The following is an 18,308-nucleotide window of genomic DNA, read 5'->3' as shown; positions in this document are numbered from 1 at the left end:
GAAAGTAGACATAAAATGCCAGAGTAACTCGGCGGGACAGGCAGCATCTATGGAGAGAAGGAATGGGTGATGTTTTGGGTCGAGTCTGAAAAAGGGTTTAGACCCAAAACGTCACCCATTCCTTCTCTCCAGAGATGCTGCCTGTTCCGCTGAGTTACTCCAGCATTTAAACTGCATGTATAGTCCTTTCGATTTGACTCTCTTAATGAATCTTTGAACAATTCCAGCCAATTTGTCATACGAGTTTCCTTTCATAAAACACATGCTGACTTGGTCTGAGAACATAATGCCTCTTTAAAGAACCAGCTATTTCTAGACAACTCACATCTTGCTCACAGTCGTATTCAGATAATTGGCCTATATATTCTTACTTTTTCTTTCCTTTCTTTGAATGTGGACATCGCATTTGCAGGTTACCAATTCATTTGCACCCTCTTAGAACAGCTCTGGAAATTGTCAACTAATGCCTCTATGTTTTGCAGCAACTTCCTTTAAAAGCCTTGGGTGCGGGAAATCATATTAAACCATATAACCATATAACAATTACAGCACGGAAACAGGCCATCTCGGCCCTACAAGTCTGTGCCGAACAACTTTTTTCCCTTAGTCCCACCTGCCTGCACTCATACCATAACCCTCCATTCCCTTCTCATCCATATGCCTATCCAATTTATTTTTAAATGATACCAACGAACCTGCCGCCACTACTTCCACTGGAAGCTCATTCCACACCGCTACCACTCTCTGAGTAAAGAAGTTCCCCCTCATGTTACCCCTAAACCTCTGTCCCTTAATTCTGAAGTCATGTCCTCTTGTTTGAATCTTCCCTATTCTCAAAGGGAAAAGCTTGATCACATCAACTCTGTCTATCCCTCTCATCATTTTAAAGACCTCTATCAAGTCCCCCCTTAACCTTCTGCGCTCCAGAGAATAAAGACCTAACTTATTCAACCTATCTCTGTAACTTAGTTGTTGAAACCCAGGCAACATTCTAGTAAATCTCCTCTGTACTCGCTCTATTTTGTTGACATCCTTCCTATAATTGGGCGACCAAAATTGTACACCATACTCCAGATTTGGTCTCACCAATGCCTTGTACAATTTTAACATTACATCCCAGCTTCTATACTCAATGCTCTGATTTATAAAGGCTAGCATACCAAAAGCTTTCTTTACCACCCTATCTATATGAGATTCCACCTTCAAGGAACTATGCACGGTTATTCCCAGATCCCTCTGTTCAACTGTATTCTTCAATTCCCTACCATTTATCATGTACGTCCTATTTTGATTTGTCCTGCCAAGGTGTAACACCTCACATTTATCAGCATTAAACTCCATCTGCCATCTTTCAGCCCATTTTTCCAAATGGCCTAAATCACTCTGTAGACTTTGGAAATCCTCTTCATTATCCACAACACCCCCTATCTTGGTATCATCTGCATACTTACTAATCCAATTTACCACCCCTTCATCCAGATCATTGATGTACATGACAAACAACAAAGGACCCAACACAGATCCCTGAGGCACCCCACTAGTCACCTGCCTCCAACCCGACAAACAACCATCCACCATTACCCTCTGGCTTCTCCCATTCAGCCACTGCTGAATCCATCTTGCTATTCCTGCATTTATACCCAACAGTTTAACCTTCTTAACCAACCTTCCATGAGGAACCTTGTCAAAGGCCTTACTAAAGTCCATATAGACAACATCCATTGCTTTACCCTCGTCAATTTCCCTAGTAACCTCTTCAAAAAATTCAAGAAGATTAGTCAAACATGACCTTCCAGGCACAAATCCATGTTGACTGTTCCTAATCAGACCCTGTTTATCCAGATGCTTATATATATTATCTCTAAGTATCTTTTCCATTAATTTGCCCACCACTGAAGTCAAACTAACAGGTCTATAATTGCTAGGTTTACTCTTAGAACCCTTTTTAAACATTGGAACAACATGCGCAGTACGCCAATCCTCGGGGACTATTCCCGTTTCTAATGACATTTGAAATATTTCTGTCATAGCCCCGGCTATTTCTACACTAACTTCCTCAATGTCCTAGGGAATATCCTGTCAGGACCTGGAGACTTATCCACTTTTATATTTTTCAAAAGTGTCAGTACTTCTTTTACTTTGAAACTCATAGTATCCATAACTACTCTACTCGTTTCCCTTACCTCACATAATTCAATATCCTTCTCCTTGGTGAATACCGAAGAAAAGAAATTGTTCAATATCTCCCCCATCTCTTTTGGCTCTGCAGATAGCTGCCCACTCTGTTTCTCCAATGGACCAATTTTATCCCTCGTTATCCTTTTGCTATTAATATAGCTGTAGAAACCCTTTGGATTTACTTTCACCTTACTTGCCAAAGCAACCTCATATCTTCTTTTAGCTTTTCTAATTTCTTTCTTAAGATTCTTTTTACATTCCTTATACTCCACAAGCACCTCATTTACTTCATGCTGCCTATAATTATTGTAGATCTCCCTCTTTTTCTGAACAAGATGTCCAATTTCCCTTGAAAACCAGGGCTCTTTCCAATTTTTACTGTTTCATTTCAACCGAACAGGAACATAAAGATTCTGTACTTAAAATTTCCCCTTTAAATGTCCACCATTTCTCTTCTACATCTTTCCCATAAAACAAAATGTCCCAGTCCACTCCTTTTAAATCACCTCGCATCTCATCAAAGTTAGCCTTTCTCCAATCAAAAATCTCAACCCTAGGTCCAGTTCTGACCTTCTCCATAATTATATTGAAACTAATGGTATTGTGATCGCTGGACCCGAAGTGCTCCCCAACGCATACCTCCGCCACCTGTCCCGTCTCATTTCCTAACAGGAGGTCCAGCACTGCCCCTCCTCTAGTAGGTACCTCTATGTATTGCTGCATATTCAAGTGACTTGTCTATCATTATACCCATTAATTTTTCTTATGAAAGGAATTGTTACAAGCTAATTTCTTCGATTGGAAACTAGCCCACCTGCTGGTCTTGGAATAAAGTAACCCCTCATTATAGGGGGTTGGGGAATGGAGTCAGTTATTGCCAATTGTTTGCTATAATCAAAAAAGGTATTATCATTGTATAACTGCGGTGGGAGATTGCAACCTTCACGTGGTCCGCCCTGTTTCGACGAATACAATCAACCTGGTGTGCACAATCAAATAAGATCCAATAGAATAAGTTGTCCTACAACTTTAGGATGTGCACATCATACGCAAGAAGAAGATTGTATAACTAGTAGAAACTAACAACTGCAGTTGTTGATTAATACACAAAATTGATCAAGTGCTGGAGTAACTCAGCAGGTCATGCAGCATCTTTAGAGAACATGGATAGTTGACGTTTCCAGTCGAGACCCTTATTTAGACTCTCGGTCTGGAACTGGGCCTGGAAATCAGCTGAGTTGACGGTACCAGCCTGCTGACGGAGTGGAGTCAATGGTCGCGGCCCACTGGCCGCCTGAGCACAGGCAAGGGTTGGCAGTGGCAGTGGCAGTGGCAAGCACGGTGAGGAAGTGGCCGAGGAAGCTGTGTGGGCCGGTGGTGGCGGCAGTAGGTTTGGACTGGAAGCGGCTGGGGAGGTGGTGCAAGCCGAGTGTGGCGTCGGCAGCCAGACCTGGAAGTGGCCAGGGAAATAGTGCAAGCTGGGGGTGACGTGTGCAGTTGGGCTTAGAAACAGCTGAGGTGGTGATGCAGGCCGGGTTGGCATCAATAGGTCCGTCACCACAACCAAAATCCATTATAAAGCGGTCCGTTGAAACAAGGGCTTATTGTATTTGCAATGTCTACCTCTGAAGACTCAAGTACTCCTCCCGATGCTTATGTTGTTAGAGTATTTGTCTCCACCAGCTCTCCAGGCAACACACTCCAGGTTCCAAACACCCTGGTATATATTCTTTCCTCAGATTCCCTCTAACCTTTAACATAAACTAATGCTTCTGGTTTTAAATATTTTTGTTATGGTGATGTTTCTTACTGTACAGCCTGTCATAATTTTGCAACCTGTCAGGCTCAACCTCGTCCATTACAAGGAAAATAAACCAGTCTATCTAGTCTAGTCTACATTAGCCTCCATCAGTCAGGGTATTAAGTATAAAAAGGACACCAAGTGCTGGAGTAACTCAGCAGGTCAGGCAGCATCTCTGGAACATGGATAGGTGACGTTTCAGGTTGAGATCCTTATTTAGAAGTTGGGATGTTATGTTACAGTTGTACAAGATGTTGTTGAGGCCACATTTGCAGTACAGTGTTCAGTTTTGGTCACTCAGCTGTAGAAAGGATATCATCAAGCTAGGATAGAGTCCAGAGAGGATGTTGCCAGGACTAGAGGATCTGAGTCATCTGGAAAAGTTGGAATGGTTAGGGTGAAGCATAGAGTCCTTTAGCCAGGGTAGGGAAATCAAAAACCAGAGTACATAGGTTTAAGTGGGAAGAGCAAGATTTAATAGAAATCTGAGGGACAACTTTTTCCACTTAGGGTGGTCTATTACAAGTACATAGGATGGTAAAGACAACATTTGGCACACTGGCCTTCGTCTATCAGAGAACTGAGTATAGAAGTTGGGATGTTATGTTACAGTTGTACAAGCCATTGAAGGCCACATCTGGAGTATTGTGCTCAGTTATATACAAAAGATGCCATTAAGTTGGAAAAAGTGCAGAAATGTACAAGGATGTTGCCAGAACTCAATACCCTGAGCTATTGGGAGAAGCTGCTCAAGCAATGACCTTATTCATTGGAGGGCAAGATACTGAGGGGTGACGTTATAGAGGAGTATAAAATCATGAGGACTGAGATTGGGTGAATGACAGTATTTTTTTCTTAGGGTAGGGAATAAAGAACTAGAGGACAGAGGTTTAAGGTGAAACGGAGAAGATTTAATAAGGACAGAGTGGCAACTTTTTTACACGGAGGGTGGTGAACACGTGGAACGAGCTGGCAGAAGAAGTAATAATAATAATAATGGATGGGATTTATATAGCGCCTTTCTAATACTCAAGGCGCTTTACATCGCATTATTAATTCACTCTTCAGTCACACTCGGTGGTGGTAAGCTACTTCTGTAGCCACAGCTAAGGCAGGCACAAAACAACATTTAAATGTCATTTGGACAGGTACATGGATAGAAAAGGTTTAGAAGGGTATGGGCCCCAATCTAGTCAACGTGGACACGTTGGGCCAAGGGGCCTATTTCCATGCTTTATGTCTTTATTTCGACACCTCGGATATGATCCATGCCCTGGAAGCGCTGGATGTGAATAGACAATTTCTGAATGTTCCAACGCTGAAACCCTTCGTAAGGAAAAAAGGCTTGCAATAAACTCAGAAGTTGAAAGAAACATTATTATTGCACTATACCTGAGAGGCGACAGAAACGAGGTACAGAGTGTGGCATCAGTTTCTCAGCCTGGTGTAAGCAGACCACATTGGCGATCTCTTGTTGGCACGACTGAGTGGTCGCCCTGGACAATGCAGACAAGGCATCCTTCCCTACAACATCACAGTTTGGAGAGAAGTCATTGCTGGTGGGCTGAGAGGCTCCTTCTACGCTGCCAACATCATTGTTCTTTGAGTCTCCTTTTACATCACTGACGTTTCTGCTGCTGGAGAGATTGCTCTGAATAACGTTGCTGAAGTGGATTCTTGGACCAACCCAGTGCCGCACTGCAGGTTTCCGCCTCAGTAAACTAGTCCTCAGTACACTGGCTGTGCTGCTCGGACGCTCCACGGCCTGTCTGCCTGCACTGTGCCGTCGGCTGGGCCCCAGGTGTCGGCTGTCAGAACTGTCCACCTCATTGCTGTCAGGTAGTTTGGTCCTCTTATCCCTCCCTGTCTGCGGAAATAAACAGCATCACCCAAGTTACAAGCCTGGTCAAAAATCAAGAATTTACACACACATCGTATTTTCACCACATTTTCCCATTCCATGATGGAATTTAGAATAGTTTTTGTTCTTTCAAATAAACTAAAATTCACCGTTCACAAACCGCTCAACAATGAACAGATAAAATGGTCTGTTATAAAACCTTCATAAAACCTTTCATACATACATCTTTTGTAAAATTACCATTGCGTTATTATAAATTTACCTGTTCACTACAATGAAATTACTGTGTTTGTTTTCCCTTGCACCCAGTTACTCCTCCCATACTCCTGAACTGGAGAACTTGCAGGATATTAGATGTAAACTAAATCCACTTCAGTTTAGTTTAGAGATACAGTGTGGAAACAAGCCCTTCAGCCCACCGAGACCACCCCAATCATCGATCGCCCGTACACAAGTTCTATGTTATTTCACTCAGATCCTGCACACTAGGGGCAATTTACAGAAGCTAATTAACCTACAAACCTGCACATCATTGGAATATGGGAAGAAACTAGAGCACCCGGCGGAAACATATGTGTTCACAGGGAGAACATACAAACTCCACATAGACAGCACCCGTAGTGAGGATCATACCTGGGTCTCTGGCGCTGTGATGCAACAGCTCTACCGCTGAGCCACTGCGCCGCCCCACTTCATGATGTCTGTTCAATGACTGTCATCATCAATTTTAGTGGGGTTTTCAATACAATCAAATTTAAATTTGCCAGCCTGCACTGGATCCCATGGCGTTTAACCTCTGGACCAGCTTATGAGTAGTTCTGCCATGACATGTTTCCATACCATGAATTGTATACAATGCAATTGATGAATCACAACATTATTTGTATTCCACAATCCTAATGGTTATAATGCAATTTCAATTGGGAACTATACACTACTTACAAATCACTTAGGAAATAGCCAAGCAGAAAAAAGCTGTCTTGCAAAAAAGGGTAGCGAAAATAAATAAATTCTATGTAACCTCCCTGTGGTAATCAGAAACCATTGTCTCTTAAGAACACAGCCTGCCAGTTTCACCGAGGTGACCACTGAAACGGACAAGCAATCACTTTTATTGACACTGCAATGATACTCTATTAAAGAATGTATCATACAGGCTTTAGTATTTTTAGCTTGCAGTAACAAAAATAAATTTAAAGCTATTAAAAAAACTTATTTTTAGAAAGCCTGCGGCAAGAAAGAGTTGTTATTGCAAGTCTAAAATATTCTCGCTCTTAACCCCCTTTTCCCGATTGACACCATTTTTTTAAATGCAATTTTTATAACACAAGGCTTCTAGGAATGCAACTATTGTATATAGCAGAACCATTGTACCATGTTAAACTCCATGTAGACAATATCAACTGCACTTCTCTCACCAATATACTTGGTTAACTCCTCGAAAAACGTCAATCAAATTTGTGAAGCAGAACTTCCCATGACCAAAGGCAACCTGACTATCCCTCTGTAATGTTGGAAATTGAGGGTGGGACCGGTCAGATCTATATAAAATTAAAAGGGACATAGTTAGGGTAGTCGAATCAGAACCTTTATTTCATGATAGAAATGTCAAAGAACAGAGGCCATAACTTTAAGGTCGGGGGGGGGGGGAGTTCATCGGAAGTGTGTGGAGCAGTTTTTTAACCTCAGAGTAATGGGTGCCTGGAACACGCTGCCAGGGATGGTGGTGAAAGCAGATGCAATTGGTGCTTTTAATAGGCTTTCAGATGGGCACATAAATATGAAAGGAATGGAGGGATATAGATCACGTGACACCATGCTCGGCAGTTTTGTAACTGACATTGTCAACGAAGCAAAGAATAGCAGAGAATGGAGAGCAGGGTGAGATCAAAAATAAAGGCTTTGCAATGTTCTAATCGCTCCGTTATAGCTGCTTTCCCTCTGCAGGCCTCAATTCAGGTTGATATTCATGAAATCAACAGTTCATTAAGATTTCAATTATTAGAAGTAATTGTTCACATTATTTGAAAATGTAGTAACTCAAGACTAACACCATACAAAAGCACGCCACTCAATTAATTACTCTTGGCATACAAATAAAACTGCAAGGCCGTTCTGCATTACATGGAAGGTAAATTGTAGACTTTTCTGCAGTAATAGAGATCATCAAGTACTGCCTGGATGAATCTAAAGAAGATCTGCTGCAAAGATATTGCTGAGAAATGTAACTTGTGCAATTCACGAGTAAGAATTCATTTAAAACAGCACAAGAGTATCGAGAATAGACACTCAGCGGGACAGGCAGCATCTCGATGGAAGGAATGGGTGACATTTCATGTTGAGACCCTTCATCAGACAAGAGTTTCGACCCTGCGCCTGAAAAATGCAGGATGTAGTGCGGTGGGCTTAAATTTGAGCTAATGATTCTGCCACGACTGGTAGAATTTTTATTGGATTGGAAACATTTGAAACAGGGTGTGGTCAGTTACAAAATGCTTGATTCACAAGTTACCCAGATATAAGCTACTTTTAGATGTGTAACTGTCAAAATACTAGAGCGAATAAAACCACAATTAACATCCAAAAATCTAGATATCAGAATCTCTGCGGTGATTAATTTAAAGAAAAGTAAATTCGCTTGCACTGACAAATCAGCTCACAAAGGCAGGAATAACTAAATAAATTTACGTCTTGAGATTTGAGCACTGGCAGTTGCTCAGAAATTGAGAACTTGCCAACTTTAAACAACTTCTCCATTGTCAAGCAAATAGTAATTCAATCCAGCAATGGCAAGGAGACAATATTAGGCATTCAAGATGGAGATGAGGAGAAATTTCTTCTCTCAGATAGTGAACCTTTGAATACTCTACCCCACATAGCTGTTGAGTCCAAATTTCTGACTACCATCAAGTTGATGTTTATGGTTTATAAAGCTAATGGGATGCTGGCAGGACAGTGGAGCTGAGGTAGTGCTCACGTCAGCGATGAACTTACTGAACAGTGCAGCCGATTCAACAGACCATGCGGGCTACTCCTGCTTCTAGGTCTGTCAGGCTCAATGTCAAAAGCCAAAACCACAAATAATGCCAAAAAAGAAAATAAAGGCTCAAAACGAACCAGGCAAATGGTAGTTACAAGTCAAGTAGTAAACAGAATGCTAAATATCACCAATACAGCGAACTCCCAGAAATAATTAGAACAATTAACCACACAGTATTGAGGAATATGTTTAGTCGAGACCTTGAAGTAAAAAAGGCCCCACACTATTTGATTAGTAATCTGGAATATTTTACATGAACCCAAAGGGGAAGACAGGGCCATTATTTAACATCTCTTCTATAACATGGGACAATACTGGCACACCCATCATACTGAACTGATCTCCCAGCTAGACCGTCTTCACACCACTGAATCACAGTTTAACCCATTATCAACAGACCACAACAACAACATTTTGTTGCCGAAACCCTGAACAAGAGTATGTCAAGTCTGATTTGACAATAACGCAAACACTTCATACTGGAAAAATATTGTTTCCAACTTATTTTACAGACTGTATCGATACGAACAATCCATTCCAAAAAGCAAGTGTCAGAAAGAACTGCAGATGCTAGTTTAAATCGAAGGTAGACACAAAATGCTAGAGTAACTCAGCGGGTAATGCAGCATCTCTGGAGACAAGGAATTGGTGACCTTTTGGGTCGAGACCCTTCTTTGATGTGGCAATGGTGACTGGTCATCAGTCTCCTGAAACTTGGGTAGTTCAGGCCATGTTTGAGCTTTTGTTTCTTTATCTAGTTTGTCCTGTTCAATCACGGAGCAGGAAGTTTGGAAGGGTGATTTTAGTAGTTACTCATTGATGGAAAATCCTAAAACAGGAATTCACAATATGTTGATATCATCAGCTGGAGAAGAATAAGATCAGTTATCAACTTCATAGCTGGAATACCAGGAATCATGAATTTAAAAATACCCCCTCCACAAAACCAAAACTGAAGAAAGTTCAGGAAATTACAAGGATAGAACACAATTGGGAGGACAAATAAAGCCAGGATACATACAATAAGCGTTAGGACCCTAGGTTAAGTACTGAGGAACGGAAGGATCTTGTATGTGTACTGCGATTTCTGAAGAGAACACAGGTAAATAAGGTGATATGGCTTAAGGACAATTGGCTTCATCTGTCAATGCTTCGGATATAATATGGAAGTTATGACAAAACTGTATAAAGAATTAGTTGGAGCTCTGGTTCCCACTCTTTGGGAAGAATGTGACTGCACTGAGGAGGATGTTCACAAGTCGTTGAACATTTTAGCAATGAGGAAAGACTGGAGGGTTTAGAGGGGAGGGACCTGACCGAGCTACACAAAATGAGGGGGAATAGATCAGTGTTCCCTGTTATTCATTATTTACATGAACAACTTTGATGTGAATGTTGGTGGCATGGTAAATTTACAATTGGTGATACAGTGGATGGTGAAGGAGGTTATCTACAATTAAAATGGAATCTTGATCAAAGGGACTAAGGGGTTGATGCATGACAGATGGAGTTTAAATGTGAAATACAATTTGTTTCATTCTTGTAAGATAAACCAGGGCAGGATTTGGTAGGTCCCTGGAGACAGTTGTATGACAGAGCAATTCAGCAATACAGGTACATATTTTCTTGAAAATGTCGACACAAATATAGACAGGCTGATGAAGATGGTGCACAGCATGCTTGCCTTTAAATATCAGTCACGGCATTGAGTTCAGAAGTTTGGACATCATGTTTCAGCCTAACAAAACATTAGTACGGTCACATTTGGAGTACTGTGTACAATTTTGGTTATCTTGCAGTAAAAGGATGTAATTAAATTGTGAAGAGTGCAAAAAAGATGTAGTAATATGTTACTGGGTTTAAGTTTGAATTACAAGTGGAAGCCACATAGTCTTTCATCCTGCAGTGCAGGACTCAGAGGGTTGGCCTTAGAGGATATAAAATCATGGGGGATATAGACAAGGTGAACATCACAGTCTTTTTTTCCAGTATAGGGAAGTCTAAAAGGAATTTGGGGATCAAATTTATTCACACACTGTTTGGTGTGTATGTGGAACGAGTTGAGGAAGTGGTAGAGGTGGGTATAATCACAACATTTAAAAGATACCTGAGCGGGTATTTGTATAGGAAAGGGTGGGAGACATATGGGCCAGATACAGAAAAGTGGGACTATCTCGGTTAGACAACTTGGTTGGCATGGACAAGTTGGACCGAAGGGTCTGTTTCTGTGCTGTATAGCTCTATAATTCGAGATAGGATAAATGGTAAGAAACTCTTCCTCTTAGCAGAAGTAACTATCGGTTATCTACCTTTAGGTTTAAGGTAGTGGTAGGAGATTACAAGAGGATCTGATTTTTTTAATTTCATCAGACGATGGTTGAAATCCAAAATGTGCTGTCTGGGGTAGAAAGTAGATAAAGTGGAGTTGTGCTGACACAATTCTGTGGTCTGGTCCTGAGCACAGAACAAGCAGATAAGGATGTTCTGGGATCTGGATTCTTGTGACAGGAATATAGATACATAGACAATAGGTGCAGGAATAGGCCATTCGGCCCTTCTCGCCAGCATCGCCATTCAATGTGATCATGGCTGATCATCCACAAACAGTTCCTGCCTTCTCCCTATATCCCTCGATTCTGCTAGCCCTAAGAGCTCTATCTCGCTCTCTCTTGAAAACATCCAGTGAATCGGCCTCCACTGCCTTCTGAGGCAGAGAATTCCACAAATTCACAACTCTCTGGGTGAAGAAGTCTTTCCTCATCTCAGTTCTAAATGGCCTCCCCCTTATTCTTAAACTGTGGCCGCTGGTTCTGGGCTCCCCCAACATCGGGAACATTTATCCTGCATCTAGTGTGTCCAATCCCTTAATAATTTTATATTATTATAGTTTTTATGTCTCAACAATCTGATGAATGCTGAATGCATAATGGTGGGACATCACCAGCAGGGATTTGAAGGAGATTTCAAAAGACATATTAGTATGGATAAGGACTGGACTTGCAGCTGTATAATCGGCTATAAATAATGAAGCAATGTCTGGAAAGTATATGGAGAAAAGTCTAAAAAGGTCCTTATGAGATAACCGGCAGCTATCATCCAGAGACCAACCACTGAAGACAACGTACCCAAGACAAGGAACAGGAGAAAAACTTGCCAAGTCAGGTTCCAAAACTCAGCCAGGTTCATTAGTGTAGGATATTGCCAAATACAGATTGTTGTGTCAGTGACGGAAGTTGCGCAGTAAGCTAAAGTTGTGTAAATAAATGAATTGTGAAACTAAAGATTAAGTAATAAGCTATGTCATGAATCTTTGTTGTTTGGATTTAACATGAATAAAGTATAGTTATTAATTGAGGCAAAGTCAGTCTGGGGCTTTACCAAGTGCTGCATTTAATTGACCACACATCCCACATTCCTATCAAATGCTGGAGTAACTCAGCGGGACAGGCAGCATCTCTGGAGAGAAGGAATTCGTATCATTCCTATCAACTCCCCTCAGATTCCACCACTCCCCTACACACCACGAGCAATTTGCAACAGTCAATGAATCTAGTAATTAATGTATATATCACCAGCCTCTCATGTTCCCTTCCCATCATCAGGTCCTGCGCCACCCGAGATTTTCTTTTTATGATAAAACTATTTTCTTAGAGAATAAAAGCATGAAATTCTCACACATAAAATAGGTCTTGATCTTGGTAATATTCAGAAGGCTGGCATGGAATGATCAGTATTCCACCTCCACGTTAAGAATGTTCAATTAATTATAATTGTAAACAATGCACGGTTTAACTAAGCATGTTGTGTAATCACCCAAAATTAACATAAGAGCAGTTCTGCTCTTCAGAATCCAACAACAGCTCCAGTTTACAAGTAAAATAAAAACAGAACATAATTACAGTTGTCAATTGGAATGGTATTTGATTGAATCCCTAAACTAAACAGAGATGACGCAAGACAGAAAACAATAAAAAGCCATTTTTATTCATATAATAAAAACAATAAATAAGTACACTCCCATCATGGAAGGCTGGAGGCTAAAAAAAATGTCCAATCTACTATTCTTACACTCTTAAACTTGGGTATGATTGTGCTTGTGTATAACAAGATTTTATTGAATTGTACGCAAAATAAATCCAATCAAAGCAATTCCAGAGAGCAGGAACATACGCAGTAAAAATTCCAAATTGGAAAAGTACAAACAGTCCTCAGCAAAACCCAAGTAGATGGGTACACAAAATGCTGGAGAAACTCAGCGGGTGCAGCAGCATCTATGGAGCGAAGGAAATAGGCAACGTTTCGGGCCGAAACCCTTCTTCAGACGCCTGGACTATTTCCAAATACACCTGGACTATTTCCGACACTTCCCTACCATTCCTTGACCTCATTATCTCCATCGCAGGTGATAGACTTCTGACCGACATCCACTATAAACCTACTAACTCCCATGGCTATCTGGACTACACTTCTTCCCACCCTGCTTCCTGTAAGGACTCCATCCCCTACTCCCAATTCCTCCTTCTACGCCGCATCTGCTCCCAGGATGAGGCATTCCACACCAGGGCATCTGAAATGTCCTCCTTCTTCAGGGAACGGGGGTTCCCCTCCTCCACCATAGATGAGGCTCGCACCAGGGTCTCTTCCATACCCCGCAACACTGCTCTCTCTCCCCATCCCCGCACTCGCAACTAGGGCAGAGTCCACCTAGTCCTCACCTTTCACCCCACCAGCCGTCACATACAAGTAATCCTCTGTCAGTTTCGCCACCTCCAACGTGACCCCACCACTCGCCACATCTTCCCATCTCCCCCCATGTCTGCCTTCCGCAAAGACCGCTCCCTCCATAACTCCCTTGTCAATTCTTCCCTTCCATCCCGTACCACCCCCTCCCATCCCGTACCACCCCCTCCCCGGGCACTTTCCGTTGCAACCGCAAGAGATGCAACACCTGTCCCTTTACCTCCCCCCTCGACTCCATTCAAGCAGTCGTTCCAGGTGCACCAGAGGTTCACCTGTATCTCCTCCAACCTCATCTATTGCATCCGCTGCTCTAGATGTCAGCTGATCTACATCGGTGAGACTAAGCGGAGACTGGCCGATCGTTTCGCCGAACACCTCCGCTCGGTCTGTAAGAACCTACCTGACCTCCCGGTGGCTCAGCACTTCAACTCCCCCTCCCATTCCCCGTCCGGCCTCTCTGTCCTGGGTCTCCTCCTTGGCCAGAGTGAGCAACACAGGAAATTGGAGGAACAGCACCTCGTATTCCGCTTGGGGAGTCTGCATCCTGCGGGCATAAACATTGAATTCTCCCAATTTTGTTAGCTCTTGCTGTCTCCTCCCCTTCTCAGCCCTCGGGCTGTCTCCTCCCATCCCTCAGCCCTCGAGCTCCTCCTCCTCCTTTTTCCTTTCTTCTCCCCGCCACCCCCCATCAGTCTGAATTCTTAAACACCAAGTAGATGGGTGCCTGTTACAATACAATGTGGAGAAGTGACATGTAACAGAGTCTGGGAAGTATAATAACACAACCTTGCTTAATCACAGCCTGCACTGTGATTTAATCCATCAATTTGGGGTACAGTTTGAATGTCATTGTGTAGCAGACACAGAATCGTAACAATCTTCTGAGGATAGCCAAAACAGGAAAGAAGAATATTCAGTAATCTTTCTTAGTTGATGGAAGTTGAAAGCTTTTGCTTGTGTAAGAACCTATTGAATAGTTGGAGCTGTTTCAAACATTTCGGTTCGCTCTGTTGGGTTCGCTATACCACTAGACGGATGAAACTCACATAGCTATTCTGGGAGGAGTTATTTGGTGGTTGTTGATGATCCTTGCAATGACTGTGACATGCAACACCAGGCCTTCTCGTATCTAATTTAATTTAATTGGACTGTGTGCAAACAGAAGATAATGCTCCCAAATAACTCACCCACCCAAAAATTCAACCTTTGTTGGAGTCCACAGAGCCTGCAGAGGACTCCAGTCATCTTAGAACTATAGAACAGGAGAAGAAGCAAGTCATCCTCAACCCTGAGAAACTATCCAAGATATGCAATACAGAGCCAGAAGAATAGGGAGACAGAACAAAAATCAATAGTAAGTCAGATCATTGCCAGAAACTGACAGGCAAGACAGTCAAAACCACAAAAAAAGGAAATAGCATATTGGATTTCATAAATACAGTCAGAAGAAATGAATGTAAAATTGAAAAAGGGAAGCTAAATTAACACCAGAGTTTGATAGTGACCTGGAAAATTATATTTCTCTCCTTGCTAACCAGTGCCAAAGTCATCATAAAATGAGAAATTAGCAGGGATTTGTAATGCAGATGATGCAAAGAACGCTCTACCACTAGAATTGAAACTAGGGAGAACATATTTTAGAAGTGAATATATAACTGAATCGAGATACATAATTTACCAAGCTCGGTTTAAGGAAATTACATGATTGAATTTAATAGCAACTCTTTTATATTTATATAATTATTAACTAGTTACCCAATCTAGGCAAAAAAACATAATGATTCAAGTTCTAGCTCCAAAGAAACCTGAAACTTAAATTGAGACACAGCTAAATGACAAAATATTCTCAAAATATGCTCAACCTGCCTCAGGAGTACAAAGTCAGTCTGTAATAGTGCAAACTAGTCTAAATCTATCAGGTTAATTAATTACTTATATTTCATTCCGTCCTGTTTGCTGCTGAGAAATACACAAAGGCTATTGAATTCTTGATTTGAAGGAAAAAGAACAAAGAGGTTTTCGATGAATCCAACTATACTTTAAAACATTTCCTACTCTAAATAATAAAAAAAAGTTGCATTTTTTGGGGATGTAACAAGTAGAATGAATAACGGAAGTCAGTGGATGTGGTGTATCTGGACTTTCAAAAAGCCTTTGACAAGGTCCCACACAAGAGATTAGTGTGCAAAATTAGAGCACATAGAGTATTGGGGGTATGGTATTGACATGGATAGAGAACTGGTTGGCAGACAGGAAGCAAAGAGTAGGAATTAACGGGTCATTTTCAGAATGGCAGGTCCTGATTAGTGGGTGCCGCAAGGTTCAGTGCTGGGACCCCAGTTATTTACAATGTATATTAACGATTTAGACAAAGGAATTAAATGTAACATCTATAGGTTTTTAGATGACACAAAGCTGGGTGGCAGTGTGAGCTGCGAGAGGGATCCTATGAGGCTGGAGGGTGACTTGGGTAGATTGGGTAAGTGGGCAGATGCAGTATAATGTGGATAAATGTGAGGTTATCCACTTTGGTGACAAGAACAAGGCGGCAGATTATTATCTGAATGGTGTCAGATTAGGAAAAAGGGAGGTGCAACGAGACCTGGGTGTCCTTGCACATCAGTCACTGAGAGTAGGCATGCAGGTACAGTAGGCAGTTGAGTATAGGAGCAAGGAGGTCCTACTGCAGTTGTACAGGGCCCTGGTGAGACCACACCTGGACTATTGTTAAGGGCCTGTCCCACCTGGGCGACCTAATCTGCGAGTTTAGAAGAGTTTGCCCTGGACTCAAACTCGCAGCATGGTTGACACAAGGTCCTAGGGAGTCCTATGAGGTCGCTGGAACTCTCCTGCATGCTCGAGGGAAGTTCCCGCCTACTCGCGCCTCAGCTAGGTCGCGGAAAAATTTTCAGGATATTGAAAAATTTTCCGCGAGTAAAATTTGGTAGTGCAGTGGAGTGGGGTCGCTATTTACTTACAGGCAGTCGTGGGCAGCCGTAGGCAATCTCCTTCGCTGTATAATAAAATTTAGCAGGCATTTTGATTGGCTCATTGGAGTTTTCAGGACCAAGGAAGACCTACCGGTAGGTAAAATGCCCTCTAAACTTTATTATATTTCTTAAAAGTGTCTTCACTCCTTCTCCCCCCCCCCCCCCCTCTCTAAAGGACCTACCGTTTACTGTGGCAGCCGTTTACCTTCATCTTCATCGCGCAGACAACGCTCCTCCTCTTTCCCTGGCCCCCACCTTCGCTCTGTGTGTGTGTGTGTGTGTGTGCGCGCGCGCGTGTGTAGCATAGGTTCATCAGGTTAATTCTCGGGATTGCGGGACTGACATATGATGAAAGAATGGATCGACTGGCTTATATTCACTGGAATTTAGAGGGGATCTGATAGAAACATATAGTTATTTAGGGATTGGACAGGCTAGATGCAGGAAAAATGTTCCCAATGTTGGGAGAGTCCAGAATCAGGGGTCACAGTTTAAGAATAAGGGGTAGGCCATTTATGACTGAGACGAGGAAAAATGTTTTCACCCAGAGCGATGTGAATTTGTGGAATTCTCTGCCACAGAAAGCAGTGGAGGCCAATTCACTGGATAATTTCTAGAGAGAATTGGATATAGCTCTTAGGGCTAACGGAAAGCAGGAACGAAGTACTGATTTTGGATGACCAGCCATGATCATATTGAATGGTGGTGCTGGCTCGAAGGGCCGGGTGGCCTACTTCTGCACTTATTTTCTATGTTTCAAAAAGCAGCATTATCTAACAATTCTGTAATTGTGAATTGTATAAATTATCATTTAAAAAATGTTGATATAAATGTGCAGCAAATAACCACAATATGAAATAAGACTTTAAGATATATTAAAGAACATGGGACAATACAGCAGAGGGGCCTGTTTCCGTGCTGTATCTCTAAACTAAATTAAACTAAAAAGAACAGGCCCTTCGGCCCACAATGTCTGTGCCGAACACTTATCAACCTGCAAATAATCCGTTTCCTTCCATTCCCTACATAACCTATGCCTACCAAAAATGCTACTCATGTATCCACTTCATCCACCACCCCTGGAAGCGCTTTCCAGGCACTCACCACCCATTGTGTAGAAAAAACCTGCCTCATACATCTCATTTACATTTTGCCTCTCTCACCTTAAAGCTATTCCCTCTAGTATTTTATTTTTCCATCCTAGGGAAAGGATTCTGACCATCTGTCCTGTCTATCCCTGATATACTTCTGCCATGTCTCCCAGCAACCTATGGCATTCCAGAGAAACAATCTACGGTAAGTCTGTCCAGCCTCTCCCTGTAGCTAATGCCCACTAATCCTGGCATCATTCTTGTTAAATTTATTTTCTACATGAAAACTTAGCTGCTTGTTATATTTAGAGATTATATATGTAAAAGTTACCTAATTTTCTGTACAGATGTTGTGAAATTTGCTTAGACTGCTCTTTCTTTCTAATCGCTATCGCATCCCATATTCAGCAAAGGTATTTCTCGCTACCTCCTTTCACTCACTCTCGCTTGGCATCCAGATGGAATTCAAATAAATCAACAGAGCAGTCATCTCTTTTTTTAAATACTGCTAATAGACATTTTTTTCTCTTCTCTCGACTGCCTTGTTCAGAAACATGTTTAGAAATTGGCTCTGTGGCATCTATGCCACTGGTCTGTAGTTATATTG

General features: G+C 41.9%; 1 protein-coding gene across 1 annotated transcript in view; it reads right to left on the bottom strand.

Annotated features, from left to right (window-relative positions):
• xylt2 (xylosyltransferase 2) overlaps positions 1-18,308 on the bottom strand; it is an 83,121-nt gene that overhangs the window by 47,849 nt on the left and 16,964 nt on the right. The window contains exon 2 of the mRNA XM_033044468.1: positions 5,372-5,846. Coding sequence (XP_032900359.1) covers positions 5,372-5,846 — 475 coding nt within the window. The remainder of the gene's footprint in view (positions 1-5,371; positions 5,847-18,308) is intronic.

Source organism: Amblyraja radiata, chromosome 26 (genome assembly GCF_010909765.2).
Source record: "Amblyraja radiata isolate CabotCenter1 chromosome 26, sAmbRad1.1.pri, whole genome shotgun sequence".
Taxonomy (NCBI): Eukaryota; Metazoa; Chordata; class Chondrichthyes; order Rajiformes; family Rajidae; genus Amblyraja; species Amblyraja radiata.
The sequence above is the reverse complement of the archived record's forward strand: the minus strand, read 5'-3'. Positions and strand labels throughout refer to the sequence as shown.